The sequence below is a fragment of the Rhinolophus hipposideros genome (assembly GCF_964194185.1).
Source record: "Rhinolophus hipposideros genome assembly, chromosome: 8".
NCBI classification, from domain to species: Eukaryota; Metazoa; Chordata; class Mammalia; order Chiroptera; family Rhinolophidae; genus Rhinolophus; species Rhinolophus hipposideros.
Window position 1 is genome coordinate 47995432 of NC_138054.1, and position 17507 is coordinate 48012938.

Sequence of the window (17507 nt, forward strand, 5' to 3'; positions counted from 1 at the left end):
AACTAGAAATCAACTGTATACACCCTTTATTATGTATATAAGATGTTTAAAATGTCATTGGTATCTTAGTTTTTTGCTCTGCTGCTTTAATTTGTTAATATAGTCCACATTTAAAAAAAAAAAAAAAAACCACTGTCTTATTCAACTTCCAGTTATAATAGAGTGGATTGTTATGCTGAGGGCAATTAGAAAAGCCAGATAAAATACCAAAACATCTGTTTGAAGTAATAAGAGACCTAACTGATTCGTCAGGATTTGAGGAGCCAGGTCTTAGAGAGATGAGAGAGGCTCACTGAGGTAAGCCTATTTTTCTGAAAGCCCATTTTTCTCCAGTAGGTTATTTGCCAATTCTTGGCATGGGGCAAGAAGTTGAGAAGCCAGGCAGAGGTCAGCTGCTAAGAGACAGAACTTTAGACACTCTTACACGGCTGCAAAGACAAAAAGTGGAGCTCAGGACTCTAGAAAGGCACATCCTAGAGCGGGTCAGAGAAGTGAGTCTGATACGTGCTTTCTCCTTGAAGTATTGCTAACTGAGTTGCACAGAGTACAGGACTCACAAGCCAAGGAGATAGGAGATGGAAAAGAATGAACATTTTGCAGAGTAGAGTTTTCAGCAAACTCAGAATCTAGGAAGACAAAAATTGGACTTTAGGGCCTGCCATGAGAAACATCTCAGGCTCTCACTCAGTACTCCTGGGGGCCTAGGATTAGGGAAACCCAAAAGCAAGCCAAACCTTAAAAGTCTGCAGAATGGCCTTATTTACAGTGTCTGATCAGGCTTTACTGATCTCCTTTCTTCTGTGGCAGAGAATAAGGTAAATACTCTCAGGAGGGAGATGACATCATCCAGAAGATTTTCACACACAATGTTGGACATTTTTAATAAAAGATTGCCAGGCATATGAAGAAAGGGGATCAAGAAGAAAAACAGAAAACATCAATAGACTGACAAGTGACTCTGACTGTCATTATAAATATGGCCGTTAAAATGACTGTGGTTAATATATTTGAAGAAATAATTGACAAGATGGAATATCTATTTTTAAATAATCTAATAAAAATTCTAAAACTGCAAAATACAAAATGAAACCAAGTAATTAACAGATTGTGTGATAATAAATTAGGAACAGCAAAGAGAACTGGTGAGCCCTAAGATAGCAAAAAAATAAACTGAGAAAAAGAAAAAAGGACTAAAAGTACAGAAAATAAAGTAAAGAATATGTGGGGCAGTGTAAAAGTTCTCTACCCAAAGTAAAAGTAAGCTAGAAATCAATAGCAAAAAGATAACTGGAAACTTGGAAACTCCCCAACTGCTTAGAGATTAAGAAGTACATTTCTATATAACACAGTATATCAAAAAAAAAAAAGAAAAGAAAAGAAATCCCAATGGAAATTATAGAGTATTTTAAACTAAATGATAACGAAACGTGCAGGATGTAGCTAAAGCTATGCTTAGAAGAAAATTTACAGCCTTCAATGAAAATATTTGTTACAAAAAAAAAAAAAACACTGAAAATCAGATATAGGTTTCCACTTCAAAAAAGTAGAAAAAAATTTCAGAAAACTAGAACCAGAGTATAATAGTAGGAACTAAAGAAATAAAAAAATACATAATGTTAAAAAAAAGCACAAAAAAGACCAAGTTAAAAAAAAAGCTAGCTGTTTATAAAGATTAATAGAATTAAGAAAACTTTGGCAATATACAAAGAAAAAAGTGAAAGTTAACAGTATGAAAGAGAAAGGTCACATTAGGAATAGAAAACAGGGAGAAGACCACACAACCTACAGATAGTAACTAGATCCTAAGAGGACATAAAGAGAACCTTATGCCAATAAATTTGAAAATTCAGATGAAATGAACAAATTCCTAGAAAAACACTGCTTCCTAAGTCACACAAAAAAAGGAAATTAGAAGAGATCTATACCTGCTAAAATAAATGAATCCATATTTTAAAACCTTCCCACAACAAAATTTCCAAGCCCAAATAGTTTCACCAGCATATTATTCCAGACATTTAAAGAATAATTCCAATCTTATAAAACTCTGCTGGGGAATAGAAAAAGAAGAAATACTTCCTAACTTGTTCTGTAAGTTCAGCAAAACCTTGATATCAAAACCTGGCAAAGGCATCACAACAATAAAAAATTACAGGTTAATATCTCTCATGAACAAAGATAGTCTGCAAGAAAATACTAGCAAGCCAACATGTTACAATTGAGTTGAGCTTATTCCAGAAATGCAATGTTGGTTTAACAGTTAAAATTCAATGTAATTCATCATATTAACAGAATAAAATAGAACAAATGATCATCGCAATATAGATAAACATTTGGTAAAACTCAGCACCAATTCATGATTCAAAAAACTTAGCACAGTAGGAATAGATAACTTTCTTAATCCAATAAAAAGTATCAACATAAATCTTACATCAAATATTGTACTTAACGGTGAAAGATGGATAGCTTTTCCTGAGATGAGAAACAAAGTAAGAATACTCACAGTCACCATTTCCATTCAATGTTGTGAGAGAAATCTTATTACAGTAAGGCAAGGTTTAAAAAGCATAAGGATTTGAAAGGGAGATGTAAAACTGACAGTATTCACAGAAAACTAACTGCCTACATAGTAAACTCCCCAAAAATCAAAACACAATTAAAATCAATAAAAGAATTCAGCAAAGTCACTGAAATAAGTTCAACAAAGGAAATCAACTATATTTCTATATCCTAGCAACAATTAGAAAATGAAATTTTAAAGTGCCAGTACAGTAGTATAAAAAAATAATTACCAGACAAAATGTTTTAGAAGATTTACAACCCCTACACCTGCAATTTATGTTTAGCTCAATCTCATCGTTGTAGATAGTTCTAATTTTTTTTAAGGAACGAGAAATATAGAATTGAATATACAATCTCCAAAAGCTTTAATGTTGGCTCAAATTCTTTTAAAATATTAAGAAAGCCAAAATGAAATCCTTTTATACACTCTCAGCAATACAAATATACGTAAATATAAAACATTTTTTGTAGTTCTGTTTAGTATCTCAAAATGAAATTCAAAGATAAAATAACCTACCTAACACAAAATTAAACAAAAAGATAAATAAGGGACCAACTATAATGTAAAAAATGAAAGTTACTCATAATAAAACCATATGGATTTCAATATGTAAATGATCAAGCAGGATTGTACTGAGGTCATAATAGTCAGATGTGTGTATCTGTATGTAGATTGAATGAGACAAGTGCATTGCATTGGAGTCTCTAATACAAGTAATGTCGCTTTGGGTTCTGAACAAAATTAACTACAATCTTCCCTCAATTTACATAGCATGTTTAATCCTGGGAATTTCAGTGTATATGTAAAACCAATTTATGTTCTATGCTCGGAAAAGTATAGAGGGTTTTCACTTACCTCTTCAGCAAAACATCTGAAAGTTGCACAAGACATGGGGTAATTTATCATGGGACAAAACAGTCCAGAACAATGCAGCACAGCTAGCTTTTCTGGTTTCTGCCCCGTGAACACTTCTAGAACCCCTCGTGTATTTCCAGTGTGTCCTGCAGGAAGCAGCACCATGCCCATTTGAGAACCACTGGCAAACCAAGATGCAAGCCCAGCTTTATCACATGCTAGCCCTGAAATCCGAAAAATCACCCAACCACTTAACAGATCACCCCAGTCAAAATACCATTTCCTCAATCCACCCAGTCAAAAGAAACAACGAAAGTCCTGGAAAGAATCTGAGTTCTCTAAAAGTATCATAGTAGTCATGACGATTAAGAAAAAACACAACATTTTTAGATCTCCTCAGACTTATTTTATTTTGACTTACAGACTGGGGTGATGGACACCAGAGTCCCTTTAATACTTAGGACCTAAAAGTCTACACCTGACTATATTCCAACTCCCAATCAGATTCTTTAATAAATTTTAATACAAAATCAAATTATTTCAGGAACCACTAGCATAGACCAATGCTCTGATCCTAGTTTAACATTAAAATATGTTATGCATAACTTCATTTGCTCACAAAATGTCATGTTTGCTATTTTTAGATAAAATACAGAAAAAATAACAGAAAAGCTGAAAAGAGACCTATTTGCCCTGAACTCTTGTAGAAAAAAAAAATTTCCACCCAAATTCTCCACTCCTGTCCTTTGATATCTCTGCTTCTAAAACCTTGTTACATAAACAATCAGAGAACTTACTAAATAAAAGGAAAATCTGGAGCTGAACTTAAGAGTTAAAAATGTCTACTTTTCAAATAAACACCATCTAGAAAATTAGTCAAAAGCCATCATTTTCTAAGGTTCACATTTCCCTTTTACAGTAAGTAAATTAGTTCTAATAATAAACGATATTGAAAATGTTACTAAAAACTGCAACTTTGCCATGCCACTTATTCTCAAGCTCTTGCCTATCATGTGAATGAATGGATTAGGAGGTAAAATGACCTGGGTTTGAATCTTGGCTCTGCCACTTATTAGCTATGCAACCCTGTACAAAATTCTTAATCCATTTTTTTACATGTAAAATACCCCCTATCTTGCAGTGTTGTGACAATATGTACAGCCCCTGCAGACAGCTTTACACATACTAATAGCTGTTCATTAAACAGGAGCTAGGGTTGTTATTATTATAATTAGTTGTCATGTTTGCTATTACCTACTTATTAATTCATTCAACTATTTTCTTCTTAGTTGCCTCATACATTTTTTTTTCTGCCTTGCAAAGCATTTTGAGATATGCTGGTTAAATGTTATACAATGTCTCTTGTATTTAAAAGCTTCACCAGACTGCCTTAAGACAAGATATACCAGTAATAGGGAAAAGAAAGAACAGCATTTATTAAACCACAATTCACTATTTACTGAATACTAGTCATATGATGGTAGCTTATAAAAATTCAGTTTCTCTTACTAACATCCTGAGTATTTATTTGCCCCTATCGACTTCTTTAAATTTTATCTGGCTCTTTTTCAGTCTTTGCAAGGAGAGTTGACTTCCAAACAATTCACAACATTTTAACAGTCGTCTGTAGTACTTCTCAGCACAAAGACTCTAATTTTTAGTGTACACGTATTCAAATAGATCTTATGGTCTGGTTACCATGGTTACACCTCTCCAACATGCACATACATACCCACCCCCACCTTACACACCCCCATCGTCCCTGTAGCATACTCCATCTCTCTCAACATTTAACTACTTCCCAGCCCTGAAAGGATTCTTTGATCTGTAAGAAATTAGCTTGGAAGGAACTTCGAAGAAATACAATAATGTATAACCTATGTGGGGTCTAAACCTTTGAAAATGTGAAAAAAACTATTGATATTCTCCTTATAAACAAAAATGGACATGCATATAAAACAGCATTTCAGGCTTGTTGAAAACCAAATTACTGAAGCTTTGATTTATTTCCGTTTCTTCAAACTCTTTTGACTAGAATTCACAATGAGAAATAGTAACTGACATCAATACAGCCCATACCTACCTACAAAAACAGATACCCGAAACAAATTTCAGACAACAGTATTTATCCTTACCATGTGCAATGGCTTCTGACATTTTCTATTCAATTTCATCTTTTTAAATGTTGCTTGAGACTCACTAAATGGCTTTCTTACCACCACAATCTGAAGAACAGTGATCTAGGTCTTAACATTTCTCCATTTTCGAGATAAGGAAACTGACATCTAAAGAAATGAAATCCTAGGTCACTAATGAGTTTCTGGCAGAACAAGCTAGAACCTAACTATTCTGACTCCCAACCAAAGGCTCTTTCCAAAACATAGTGAAACAAAAATTCTAAACCCCAACTACCCTCAAAAAAGCAGCTAGGAATTTAAAGCTTAAAACGTGCTGAGAAACTAGGAGTGTTTCGATTCCAAACTACAGTGAATATTAACCTTAACCTGAACCTCCAATTCAGGCAGTTTTAACTTTCTCGAAATCGTGCCCCTGGCCTAGCATGACATGGCATATAAGCACATTTTTTTCTTCCCAGAAACCTTTTCTCCAGCCACTAAAAACAACACAGGAAAAGTCAACACTGTCCTCGATTTCATTTAAAATACTTTGACTATATACACAGGTTTTATTTGTCCACAGAAGGCTGGCTTAGAAACAGCAGTGGATAAGCCCTCTTTCCACTTATCAGGCCCATGCATAGCTGTTTTCTTCCCTGCTAAGGGAGCTTAATTGAAATCTAAACATCAAAACCACAAAGATCAGTATGTCAATATGAATGATCTAGAACCTATTAGATGTTAATACTATCAACCCCAGCTATGCTGGCCCCTTTTAAAGCCTCAATTATAGACAGTGGGGTAGCTTAAGAACCTTCATTACAAAGAGCTTGGTAGATGGAAATACCAGTCTCTCCACTGGCATCAGGCTGTGTGTGGTTTATTTGGTTTTCTTTTTTTTTCTTTTGTCTTTTTTTAATGTGGAATAAAAATCATTGCCCATTATCAAGTGGGAATCATAAACACCAAGACTGAGAGGCTGAGACTGGTCTGGGGAAGCCGCCCCCACCCTCTACCCCCTCACCCCACTCACTTTCGCTCCCACCCACCCACCCCCACCCCCACCCCCACCCCCACCCCCACCCCCACCCCGTGGCGCACAGATAGGAGGCGGCTTGGGGCTTGTGTTGTTGCACGGATCACCTAAACAAGTTAACTCGGGCGCGAGTAACCTTCCCCGGCGCTGCTTGCCAGACTCCACCTGCGCACCCAAGCCCGGGTGCCCAAGGGCAAAGTGCTGGGGCCTCCTTACGCAGAGCACACGGACAAGACAGGGTGGGGTGCAAACTGATGCGCAGTGCCTCCGGGGTGAGAACGGTAAAAGCCTGCGGGGGATGCGGGGGGAAGGGGAACAGGCAAACCCTAAAATTAGCTCTCAGCAAGCAGCTGCGGGGCACTGAGGAGCGGAGCTGGCGCCCTCTGCCCTGGTGGCCACCCGGGAGCCTTCCCCGGGAGCCTGACCCCACGCTGCCTTCCTCCAGTAACCGGACCAGGAGCTGGACCAGCACACGGAAAGGGCTCCCTCCTGGAAATAGGATCTGGGAACACGTGGAGCCTGCTGAGACCGTGGGCTCTATCGCTCCTCCCCCAACTGCGGCAGAAAATTTAAAGAGCCTCGGAATTTAAAACCCCAGAATCCTCCAGGATCCTTGTGGTTGAACTTAAAATTTGGTTGGCTCATTTTCAGGAGCCCTTTCCTTTCCTGGGTTTTCATTTAAATCCGTTTCGCTCCTCCACCCTCCAAAGGAATTAAGAGTGATGGCGGGCGGGAGAGAGAGGGAGAGTGTTAATGTATCAGGGATCTAGGGGGTGGAGGCTTGGCAGAAAGGGCGGGGGGAACTTTACATCCGAATATTTCTCTGCAAGATAAACAGTTCTGAAGGTCAGTGATGGCTCCCCACTGAGTCGTCCTCAAAAGATTAATGTCCGGTAGGGGATTCTCAGTCAAAGCTTTTCTTGAGAACCCAAACTGTGTAAGTCCGAAGTATTTCAGATATTCCAATTCCAATAATGCATTGAAAACGTAACATAATAATTAACTATTGTGAACACTCCCAACATAAAATTACTAAAATCGTGATAGCTATCATAAGGAAATCTGTGAAATGGAAAGATGTGTTACCCAGTGAGGAGTAAATGAAGAATGCAAAAATATGGGTATGTTTCGTAGCATAAAAATGGAAAATTGAATGATACAATATTTGGAAACCAGAAGCCAGTCATTTAAAAAAAAAAAGTCAGGTTTATTATATAACTAGAATTTTTAAATCCTATGTGACAGTAATCCTAAATCGGTCATTAATACAAGCTAACCATGCCTGTCCAGTACCATCTCCTCCCTTGCACCTTTTAGTCTCCCTCTGCAGTCAGCCCCTTACCTTTATTTTCAGAATCTTTCATTCTCTCCTTCCTCCCTCTGCTGCAAATGAGCAGGAAAGTCCGGCTGATTCTGCAACCCTGACTTTTGATTTGTCATTCACAGTAAGTCAGAGGTCTTGGGGCGAAGTCCCTCAACGGAGATGTACCGGGGCTCTGATAATTGCATGCAAGTCAGTGTGCGGGGTTATAATTTTGCTTATGCTGGAGCAGAAAGGATGTGGGGATGAAGGCAGACGTAAACACAAATTCCAAAACACGGCATGGAACTGGATCTGGAGCTTAGGCATGCCTTTCCTTCCTTTAGGCCCGAGAACCAACTCTATAGCACCTCCTGGTCTCTGGAGAGATTTGGTTCAAGTTGAACGGGGAATGTCTCTGCCACGCACCAGGCTTATTTTCAAATGGAGACCTTAACTTTGGCGGGGGATTAAGAACCCTGTGCTTTGTTCCCTCTTATATATTCATTCGTTTATTCATTCAACAAACCTTTCTTTTACCTCTCTGTGGCCCAGGCTCTGTGCTAAGTACTGGGGATATAACAGTGAGGGGGACCATCCTTCAGTCCTCAGGCTGCTCAAAGACGGTTACAATACAGAGGCATAAAGTACAATACAATGACCTGTGATTGCTGCATGGACACAGGCCATGAACCCATTTCATCCAGGTGTAAGCTGATACTCAAGGAGGCTTTAATGACTGGTTTTAAGCCACTGAGTGGCTGATCCAGAAATGGGTATGAAGCAACCAGACCATGAGACCCCTCTGTTACAGGACAAGGAACATTCAAGTAAATCTTCCAATCATCTAATTCAAGCTTACTTTCAAGCAGCTCAGATTCCTTCTTCCCTGCCTACCTCCCTTCTTTCCTGCCTTCCTTCCTCATATGGTATTTCTGCCAGGCACTATTCTACTTGTTAAGGATTCAGGAATGCAGAAAACAGACCAAGCCCCTGCTCTAACGGCTATTACATACATTCTGGTGGGAGGATTCAGACAATCAACAAATGTAAACCTATAATAAATATCAGTGAATGCTGTGAAGAAAAATGAAGCATGGTTGTGAGATAACAGAGGTGCATTTTAGATAAGAGTGGTCAGGGGAGATGATGTTTATTTTATGGAAAATTGGCCAGGATCAACCCAGTCCCTTCCAAACATCTTCACTCCCAAGTTGTTTTTTAAGTTTGGAACTCTCACAAACTCCTCTCCTTCAAGTACACTCACTGATGGTTGGTGTTTATCCCCCCATTAGACTGATTGGTAAACTGGTATCCAAAAAGATTCACCGACCCAATCCAGCACCTCACTAAGTTGGGAGAAGACTAACACCTACCTATTGCTCTCATGCCCAGAAAATGGTGGGTTAAATGCATTGTTGACATGGAAAATTTGCTGGAGTAAGAGGTGAGACAAGAGGGTTGAAGACCTATCTCTACCACGATTAACTGAGTGGTGTAAGGCGAGTGACTTAGCCTCTCTGGTACCAGTTTCCTCATCTGTAAAGTGGGGCTAATCACACCTGCCCTGTGTATATACTGGGCTGTTCAGAAGATCAAAAGGAAGCACAGATGCAGTACTTTGTAAACTAAGCCCTACATAAATGTGAGGTACAATCATCAACATGCTTGGACACTTAAGAGAACTAATTGCTAGTGTTCACAGGCTCGGTCCTCCAACCCAGGAGTCAAACAGCTGTAGAGTGAAAGCTGTCATGGCCACTAGGGGGTCCTGGAGTTGACTTCTAGCTGCCACAATTTAAAGTCCCTGAGATTTCGGGGAAATTTTAAGTATTGGTTTTTGCTCCCCTCTTTCCTTGGAAATGGATAATACCTTTCTCTTCCTCTTGGACAATGTAAGACCAATGAGGAAAATCTGCCTTCATTCAGTGGCTACCAAATGAGCCACGTTAACTCATAAATCACCTGAAAGAAACACGCCTCTCTGTTTCCAAGGACCAAGTCCAAGACAGTCAAAATGTACCTCGTAGGAACACCATTAGTGGCTGAGAGGGTAAGGGAAGAAGCAGGTGGTGAGAAGCCACTACTCGTGCACTTTCATTCAATAAATATTCATTGTACCAGGCACTGCTCTGAACACTGGGAATGACAGTGCTGAACAAAACATTTGCTGTCCTCAAAGAGCTATGGTCTCAGGACAAGAGGGCTCCACAAGGTATGCCGATGTACTGAATTAGGCAGAGGAACGCCAAGGCCTGGGTCTGAAGAGTGGGGCAGGGCTCTGAAGCAGCAGAAACTGGGTTCAAACATGGGCTCTGCCATGTACTGGCCCCTAGAGTAAGCTGAGACACGTTCTTGTACCTCTTTAATCTCCATTTTCTGATCTTTAAGATGCAGATAATAAAGGTACCCATCTCCTAGAGTTGGGTGAGGCCCAAACAAGTTACTACATGTAAAGTACATAGCATACAGCCTGACACATAAAGTAAGGGCTCTATAAATGCTGTTAAGACTAATATTAGTACCTTGTGACTTGGGTCATGTTCACCCCTTTGTGGCTCAGTTTCCTCATAAAATGCAAAAAATAATAACTGGCCTGTAGGGCTATTGTGAGAATTACATATCAGGAATAATACAAAGCCCTCGGCTTAAAGAAGTAGTTCACCCCCTACCAGCCTCTCTCCAGACCCTTTTTAATCAAGCAAGCTTCCCAGGAAAAAATACCATAAGGCTGGGAGAAGTGAGGAAGTGGGAGAAGGGCTGTCATTTATATTAAAACAAAAGTAATTTTTATTTAAGAGGGTGGTCACTTTTAAGGGTACCTGCATTTTACCTAAGTTTCAAACAAGAAAAGTTGGAAGAACAGCATGATTGAACTCCATACTCCATCTTCAAGTACATTTTGCTATATTTCTCTTATTGCATAACTGATACATCTCTCTATCTACCCTTAATTGGTAGTTTATTTTAAAAATTAAGTTGAAAGAGGTGTGAAGACCTCTTCACATAAAAAGAGACTTTACTTTTTTGTCCTGTCACTATATTTACAGAAGCCCGATAACTCCTAATTCAGTGGCCATTCCAAGCAGTGTCAGGTGAATTTTCAAAAGCTTGGTCTTGCCCCACAGTAAATCTTAAGGCCATACCCAGTAGAGGGACAAGGATGGACTCAAGCATTGGAGCTTTCCAGAACAAGGCAGTGTCTCTGGCAGACCCCATACTTCAAATAAACTGGTACCATGGACCTTTATAAACCTGTATTCATGGACCTTTATAAACCTGTATTAATGGAAATGATGGTTCATCTCAGTAACTGGGTTTAGGGGAAGCTTCAGGCAGGCTCCACTGGCAACCAAGTCCCTTCACAGCTCTGAACAGTCCTTGTCTTGTTAGATGCCACTTCTGAGTCACTAGATTGGTGAGTCATGCCCAGCAAGGGAGGCCATTTTGAGAGCAAAACCAAAGAGAATTTTCAGGAACAATGAGTGGGGCCCTAAATTGAAAGAGAATAAGGCTTTTTATTGTCCTAGCAAAACAAAGAAAAAACACTGCTGTAATATTGTGGGCTAAACTTCCCAGCTGTAAATTTTACTCTGAAGTAAAACTGAGCAAAAAAAAAAAAAAAAAAAAGCTTTTCCATTTCCTTGGAAATTTGAGAGAAGAAGAAACTAGGAGGCTATGTCCCAAATGAGGCAGACCTAATGACCTTTCAACCACTAGCCTGGAACCTCTTCAGGCTTAGTCATTGATCCTCAAAACACGTCAGGGTGGGGTAACAGGAGGACAGCTTCACCCTCCACCACCACATTCAGTCAAGCCAAGACTTCCTCCATCCAGCCAAGACTCTGGTTTGCTCAGAGCATTCAAGTGGCCATGAAAGATGTGAGAACAAAACTGCCTACAAGGGGGTGGAGGTTTGGGATTAGGGTCAACGCAGAAGAGGGCAGCATGACTGTAAGAAAACCTTGGTAAACGCTCATGAAGCCAGGCCTCAAGGCCAGAGAATTAATATATGAAGTACCTACTGTGTGCCAGGCAATCTTCTCATCATCGTCATATATTAATTGAGACCTTATTATTTGCCAACCATCATCTTTTAAAGCAAGAGCTTTCAGAGCACACTGCATGGGTTTGAACTGAATTCCAGCTTACTAGCTGTGTAACTTGGGAGACGTTCCTTAACCTCTGTGCTTTTTCTCATTTGTAAAACAGAGATTGTAAAACACGGTTACCGTAAGAAATAAAATTAAAATATGTACAGGTTTAGGACAGTGGCTGGCACATAGTAAGCAGGGCATACATGTTAACTCTTGCCATTCCATATTTTTAGATGAGAAAAATAAGGCTGAAAGAGACAAGGTGACTTTCCAAAGGAAACATAGCTAAAAAGTAGCAGAATTCCTTCCTGTTATTTACTTCTCACAACAACCCCAAGAGGGAGAAGATATCATCTTCCTTTCACTGATGAGAGCTTGGATGCCCTAGAGGGATTCAGGAACTTACTCATGTCACAAGCTGGCAAATGGAAGAGTTCAGATTTAAAGCCCACATCTGCTGACTCCCAAGTCTTGGCACATCCTACGGGGCCAGTGGTCTCAAACTTTTAGTACAAATCAATTACTGCAGGACTTGTTAAAACACAGATTGCGGAGCCCCACCTCCAGATTTCCTAATTCAGCACCTCTCTGGGAAGGCCAAGAATTTGTATTGCCAACAAGTTCATGCTGCTGTAGATATTGCCGGTCTAGACACTACTCTGGGAGAATTACTGCTGTACAATCATGCACCTGTATGCAGAACAGGTGGTCGGTAAGAGAAGGAATAGGGCCTAATGACTGTAGGTCAATAAAGGTTTCCGACTCTGGAAGTGTCCTTAAGAGCCTAGAAAATACACCTTGTACTTACATAGCCTTTCATATTTATGATCTCACTTGCTCTTTCCAATATCCCTGGGTAGTGCTCATTATTTCTATGCAATGTGATTTGTTTTTAGAGGTATATGCTAGAAAATGGCAGCGAGGGATGAAACCACAGATCACCTGGCAAGTGTTCCATCCTCTTCTCCAAATAACTTTTCCTGGAAAGCATTGTCTTTGCTTTCCAGGAAAAGTTACTGTGACAGAAACTGACTCCAGTTCCGTATGTGTCTTCCCAGGGAATATCGCAGCTCTGGAAAGGGCTCTTCACCCCACCAGGGTCCGGAGGAGGTCATTTCTAATGAGAGGAACTCAGGACCTGTTTTCTACCATCACTTCAAAGGCTAAGCCAGTCTACTGCTCATAAAACGTTTCCACTAGCGATTTGCTCCTTTTTCTATAACCTAAAAGCTTTGATATTTGGCAAAACTACAGACCTTCAGAAAGGATGGAAGCACGCGAGGGGTTAATTTCCACTGGGCACAGCTTGCTCATATTCCCCTTTAGAACCACTTGCATGGTTAGCTATATTTTTTAAAGTTGTTTGGACATATAAGCCAACAAATGATTAGTATCCAGAATATGTAAAGAACTCCTATAAATGGATAAGAAAAATAATAATAAAAAACCATTGCCAAGTAAAAAAAATGGGAAAAGACATGAACAGGCATTTCAAAGAGGATCACATATGGTTGATATTCATGTGAAAAATCTTCAACTTCATTATTCTTCAAGGAAATTCAGTATAAAACAACCATGCAGTACCATTTCACGCCCATCAAATTGGCAAGCCCATCAAATTAAAAAGTCTGACATTACTCAGTATTAGCAAGGAAGTAAGGAATCAGGAATCTCACACATTACTGATGGGAACTAAGTTAGCTCAAATATACTGAGGTCTACTTAGGAATACGTTTCAAAATTAAAGAAACATGTACCTTTTAACCCAATTACTGTCCTTCTATGTATTTATCCTATATTTACTGTCACAGGTGCTCAGACTGTAAATTTTAGACTCATTCTCTTTGGAGACGTGTGTATCTCCTAGAGGATTCATTCATTACAAGCATGTTTAATTGAATATCTGCTACATTCGGGATGCTGTTAGGCTGAAAAGATGCCAGGAGTCCCCAGAAGGTATGTTATTTCTCACGTGCAGCCTTCTGGTGAAAAAAAAAACAACGGGTGGGAAAAAGGATATTGATGCGGAGAGCCTTCTGGTTGGTCCAGAGAGAGCTGCCCTGAAGGAGCTTCCAGCTATGATTTTTTCCCCCCGCAGCTCACTTAACTTTCCAGCTCCACAACGTAACCATATTTGGGGTATGATCATATGGTGGAAGATCTGGGCTACTATTAATAAAAATAATAACTACCACCTTGTATCAGGCATTTTATACGCATTAACTCATTTAATCATCACAGCAACTTTATGGCACTAGAATTATCATCCTTACTTTACATATGATAGATACATGAGCTTTAGAAAGATTTAGCACCCTGCCCAAGATCACACAGCTTATTAGTGTGTCACTAATTAGGGGCAAATTGAAATCATAGTCTGTTTGACCCCAAAGCATATGATTGTAGATGCCCCAGTGATATTGCCATCCTCATGAAAAATCAGGGTACCTTTAAAAAAAAAAGTCAAATAAAATTGGAATATGGATTTCTTTCATTGCATGATATGTACTAATTTTACTTCTCCCCTCCATGAGTATGGATCTTGGAACATGTTTACTTTGCGCAGGGAGATGTGGCAGAAAGGGTGCTGTGTGGGTACGCAGACCTAAGTCTGCCACTCGCCAGTCATCTGACCTCCTGCAAGACATCTGTCTCGTGTCATCTTCCTCATCTGTACATGGGGGAAATAAACACCACCTTCCCTCCCTCCTTCCAGTGGTGCTGTCAAGATCTAAACAAGAGCTTGTAGTTGACCTACTCTGTAAACTGTAAAGTATCGTATACATAAGACATTATAATGACCTTACCCCCAGGTTGTACAGGGGAAGGGGAAATAGAGAAACCCAGTGAGCAACCGAGATCCTATCTAAAAAAGGAGAGATGTGTGAACTCATGAGCAATGGGTGAACTCAGTGAGAGGAACAGAGAAGAAAGGAGAGGATGGCTGTGTATGCAGTATAGAACTGGTTTTAAAATTTATAAAAGTAGGAAACTTATTCTAACCTAATTTAGTACAATGGCAATATCTATTTATTCCTCTTTGGTAGACATTCACACAACACCTGAAACAGCACTAGACATATAATTATCATTCGAGGAATACTTGTTGCAATTTCCAATCTATTGAACTACTCAGGCAACCTAAAGAAAGGGTGCTCAGACTTCAGCCCTACTAAGTTTCAGCAAGTTCTTGATGCCAGTGGGGTAGGAATTTAATTGGTGCATTCAGGAAAAGTAATCACACATCTTTTGAAAGCCAGCAAGAGAACAATGTCAAGACACTGAGTCTCCCTAACTACCAACAATAGAAAAGCTTGTTTCTACTACAATAAATATTTGAAAGATAATTATTGCTGCTCTTTGTCAAATTTATTTTTAGAATGCTATGTGCCAGCAATTTGCAATTATTAACTCATTAATTCATTTAATCCTCAAAACAACCCCGGAGTGGGAAAGTGACAACTATATCCGTAATAGGGCTCTAGTGCAATCTAGTTTTTGCCCTCAATGAGATCGGCCATTTTAGAATTCAAGACATGTCCATCTCTAGTAAGAATCATCAGATGATGGAAATAAATGAAAAGGACAAGATAGGACACACACACACAACACACACACACACACACACACACGCACACAGGTATCTACCAAGTACCAAACCCTGATGCTAAAATGACACAAATAATAACCTGCCCACATGGAATCTATAATACCGGATGAACAGCAACAAATGCCCTATGAGTGACGAGATACTAAAAGAGAGGTTACAGGTGGCAGGAACCCCAGGAAAGGCTTCACAGCAAAGATGCCATTTGCACAAGTCTTGATGGATGAGTAGGAATTGGCCAGGCTGAGAGACCAAGGCATGGCCATTGCAGACAGAGAAGGCAGTGAGCCAGCAGATCATGTCATGTCCCTACTTAGAACATTTCAATGGCTTCCCAGCCCACTGAGAATAAAACCCAGACTCATCATGGACTACCCAGACCTTCATCCAGGCCCTGCTTCCTTCACTTTCCCCCTGCTAAGCTCAGGCACACGGGGAACCGTCCACTTGTTATTCCCTCTGGCAGGAATGCTCTCCCTGGCTCCATGCCGGAGTAACTCCTAATCAGACTTCAGGTCTCATTACATTGCACTGCCTCAGAGCCCTTCCCTGTCCATCTACCCTGTAAGCTAGGGCCCCCTGCCTTGTGTCCTCTACCAACGGACTAATTCCTTCTAAAGCACACACAGCAATTCCTCGTGGGATTTTTCCCTGTTTTATATTTGTAATGGCTCTTTCCCCCTCCCGAAGTAGTTCCACGATTGGAGCCTTGCCTATCTTGTTCATTTCAAGGCACACATGGGGGCTGGATAAAAATTGTGGAATGAATGAATGGAGTGAGTCAGTGATTTAACAAATCACTGAGTTAAGGCCCTGGTGAGGGCAGGGTGGAGTGTGTTTGGGAAATAGTTTGTAGCTAGAGCCTAGGAGATAACAGGGAGCCACCCCAGGCAGATTGGAAAGGGGGTGGGTCTGATGGAGAGGACCTTGAAGGCAGCGTTGGGTCCGGATTCAGTCCCCCAAAAGGTACTGCATTGCAGGTGGCCGCCAGGTGTTGGCAGCGGGGAGGGGCGGATGGAACCTGAGTAAGGCTGTCTCCCAGGCACCCTGGATTCCTTCTGTCCGGAGCCAAACAGACAGACAGAGGCTTTTGCAGGAAGTAAACAAGCAGCGACCACCTGGCCCACGGGAGACGCTGCTCGCGGGGCGGAGGAGTGCAGGGGGAGAGGGCACTGTGCCGAGACCGGCCCCTGCACTTGGACGAGCGGCCCCGGGGGAGCTCAGGGACTGGTCTCGTTCCCGCCGCCGAGGGTCAGAGCGCAGGGGCGCCCCGATCGGGCCGGACTTCCCGGCTGCGTGGCCCCTGCCCGCCGGCCGGAGGCCCGAGCACCCGGCGGGAGAGGCTGCAGTCGGAGGCCCGCGCGGGCCGCGCGCGGTAACAGGTCCCCCGGCCGCGCCCACACTCACCCTGCGCCGCCTTGGGAGCCGAGCGCGTCCTCCACAGCCGCCGGGTGGCCTTCCACGGCCGCAGAGAAGAAAACAGCCTCCGGCTCTTCTTGCCGCCCTTCTCAGTCGCTCCCATCTGTGCGCCCACGCCCCTCCCCCGCCGCCGCCCGAGGGTTGCCTCCTGCCTCCCCCGCTGCCGCGCGTCTGCCAGGTGCCGGGCGGTCGCCCGGGTAGACGCGGCTGCCGGGGGCGGAGCTCGCAGCGGAGGAGGTGGGGACGAGGGGTGAAAGGGGCGGGCGGAGCCGGGAACGGCGGCTCCCGGGCACCCGCGGGGTGCGGCCCGGCCCACGCGTGGGCGCCGGCTGCCGTGATGGGCTGGCCCGGGACGCACTCAGCTCCAGGCAGCTCTGCAGGCGAAGGCTTCTGCCACGCGTCCTTCGTGCAGATGTCGTCGATGGAGTGCCCAGGTACTGCTAGGCATCATTAATTAACAGAAAAATCCCCAGGGCTGTGCACTTGATTTTTGTCCCCAAATTACAATGGTAAAAT

At 41.6% G+C, this 17507-nt stretch overlaps 1 protein-coding gene across 3 annotated transcripts in view; it reads right to left on the reverse strand.

Moving 5' to 3' along the window:
- Nucleotides 1–17170, reverse strand: part of DNAJC6 (DnaJ heat shock protein family (Hsp40) member C6) — a 121327-nt gene extending 104157 nt beyond the window's left edge. Inside the window, exon 1 of one of the 3 annotated variants that reach the window (XM_081056006.1) lies at nt 16980–17170. In XM_081056006.1, coding sequence (XP_080912132.1) covers nt 16980–17094 — 115 coding nt within the window. In that variant the 5' untranslated portion in view covers nt 17095–17170. Of the gene's footprint in view, nt 1–7910; nt 8108–16979 lie in introns of those variants that run through there. The other 2 variants (XM_081056007.1, XM_081056008.1) reach the window with 2 other exon arrangements.
- Between the last annotated feature and the right edge of the window lie 337 nt (nt 17171–17507).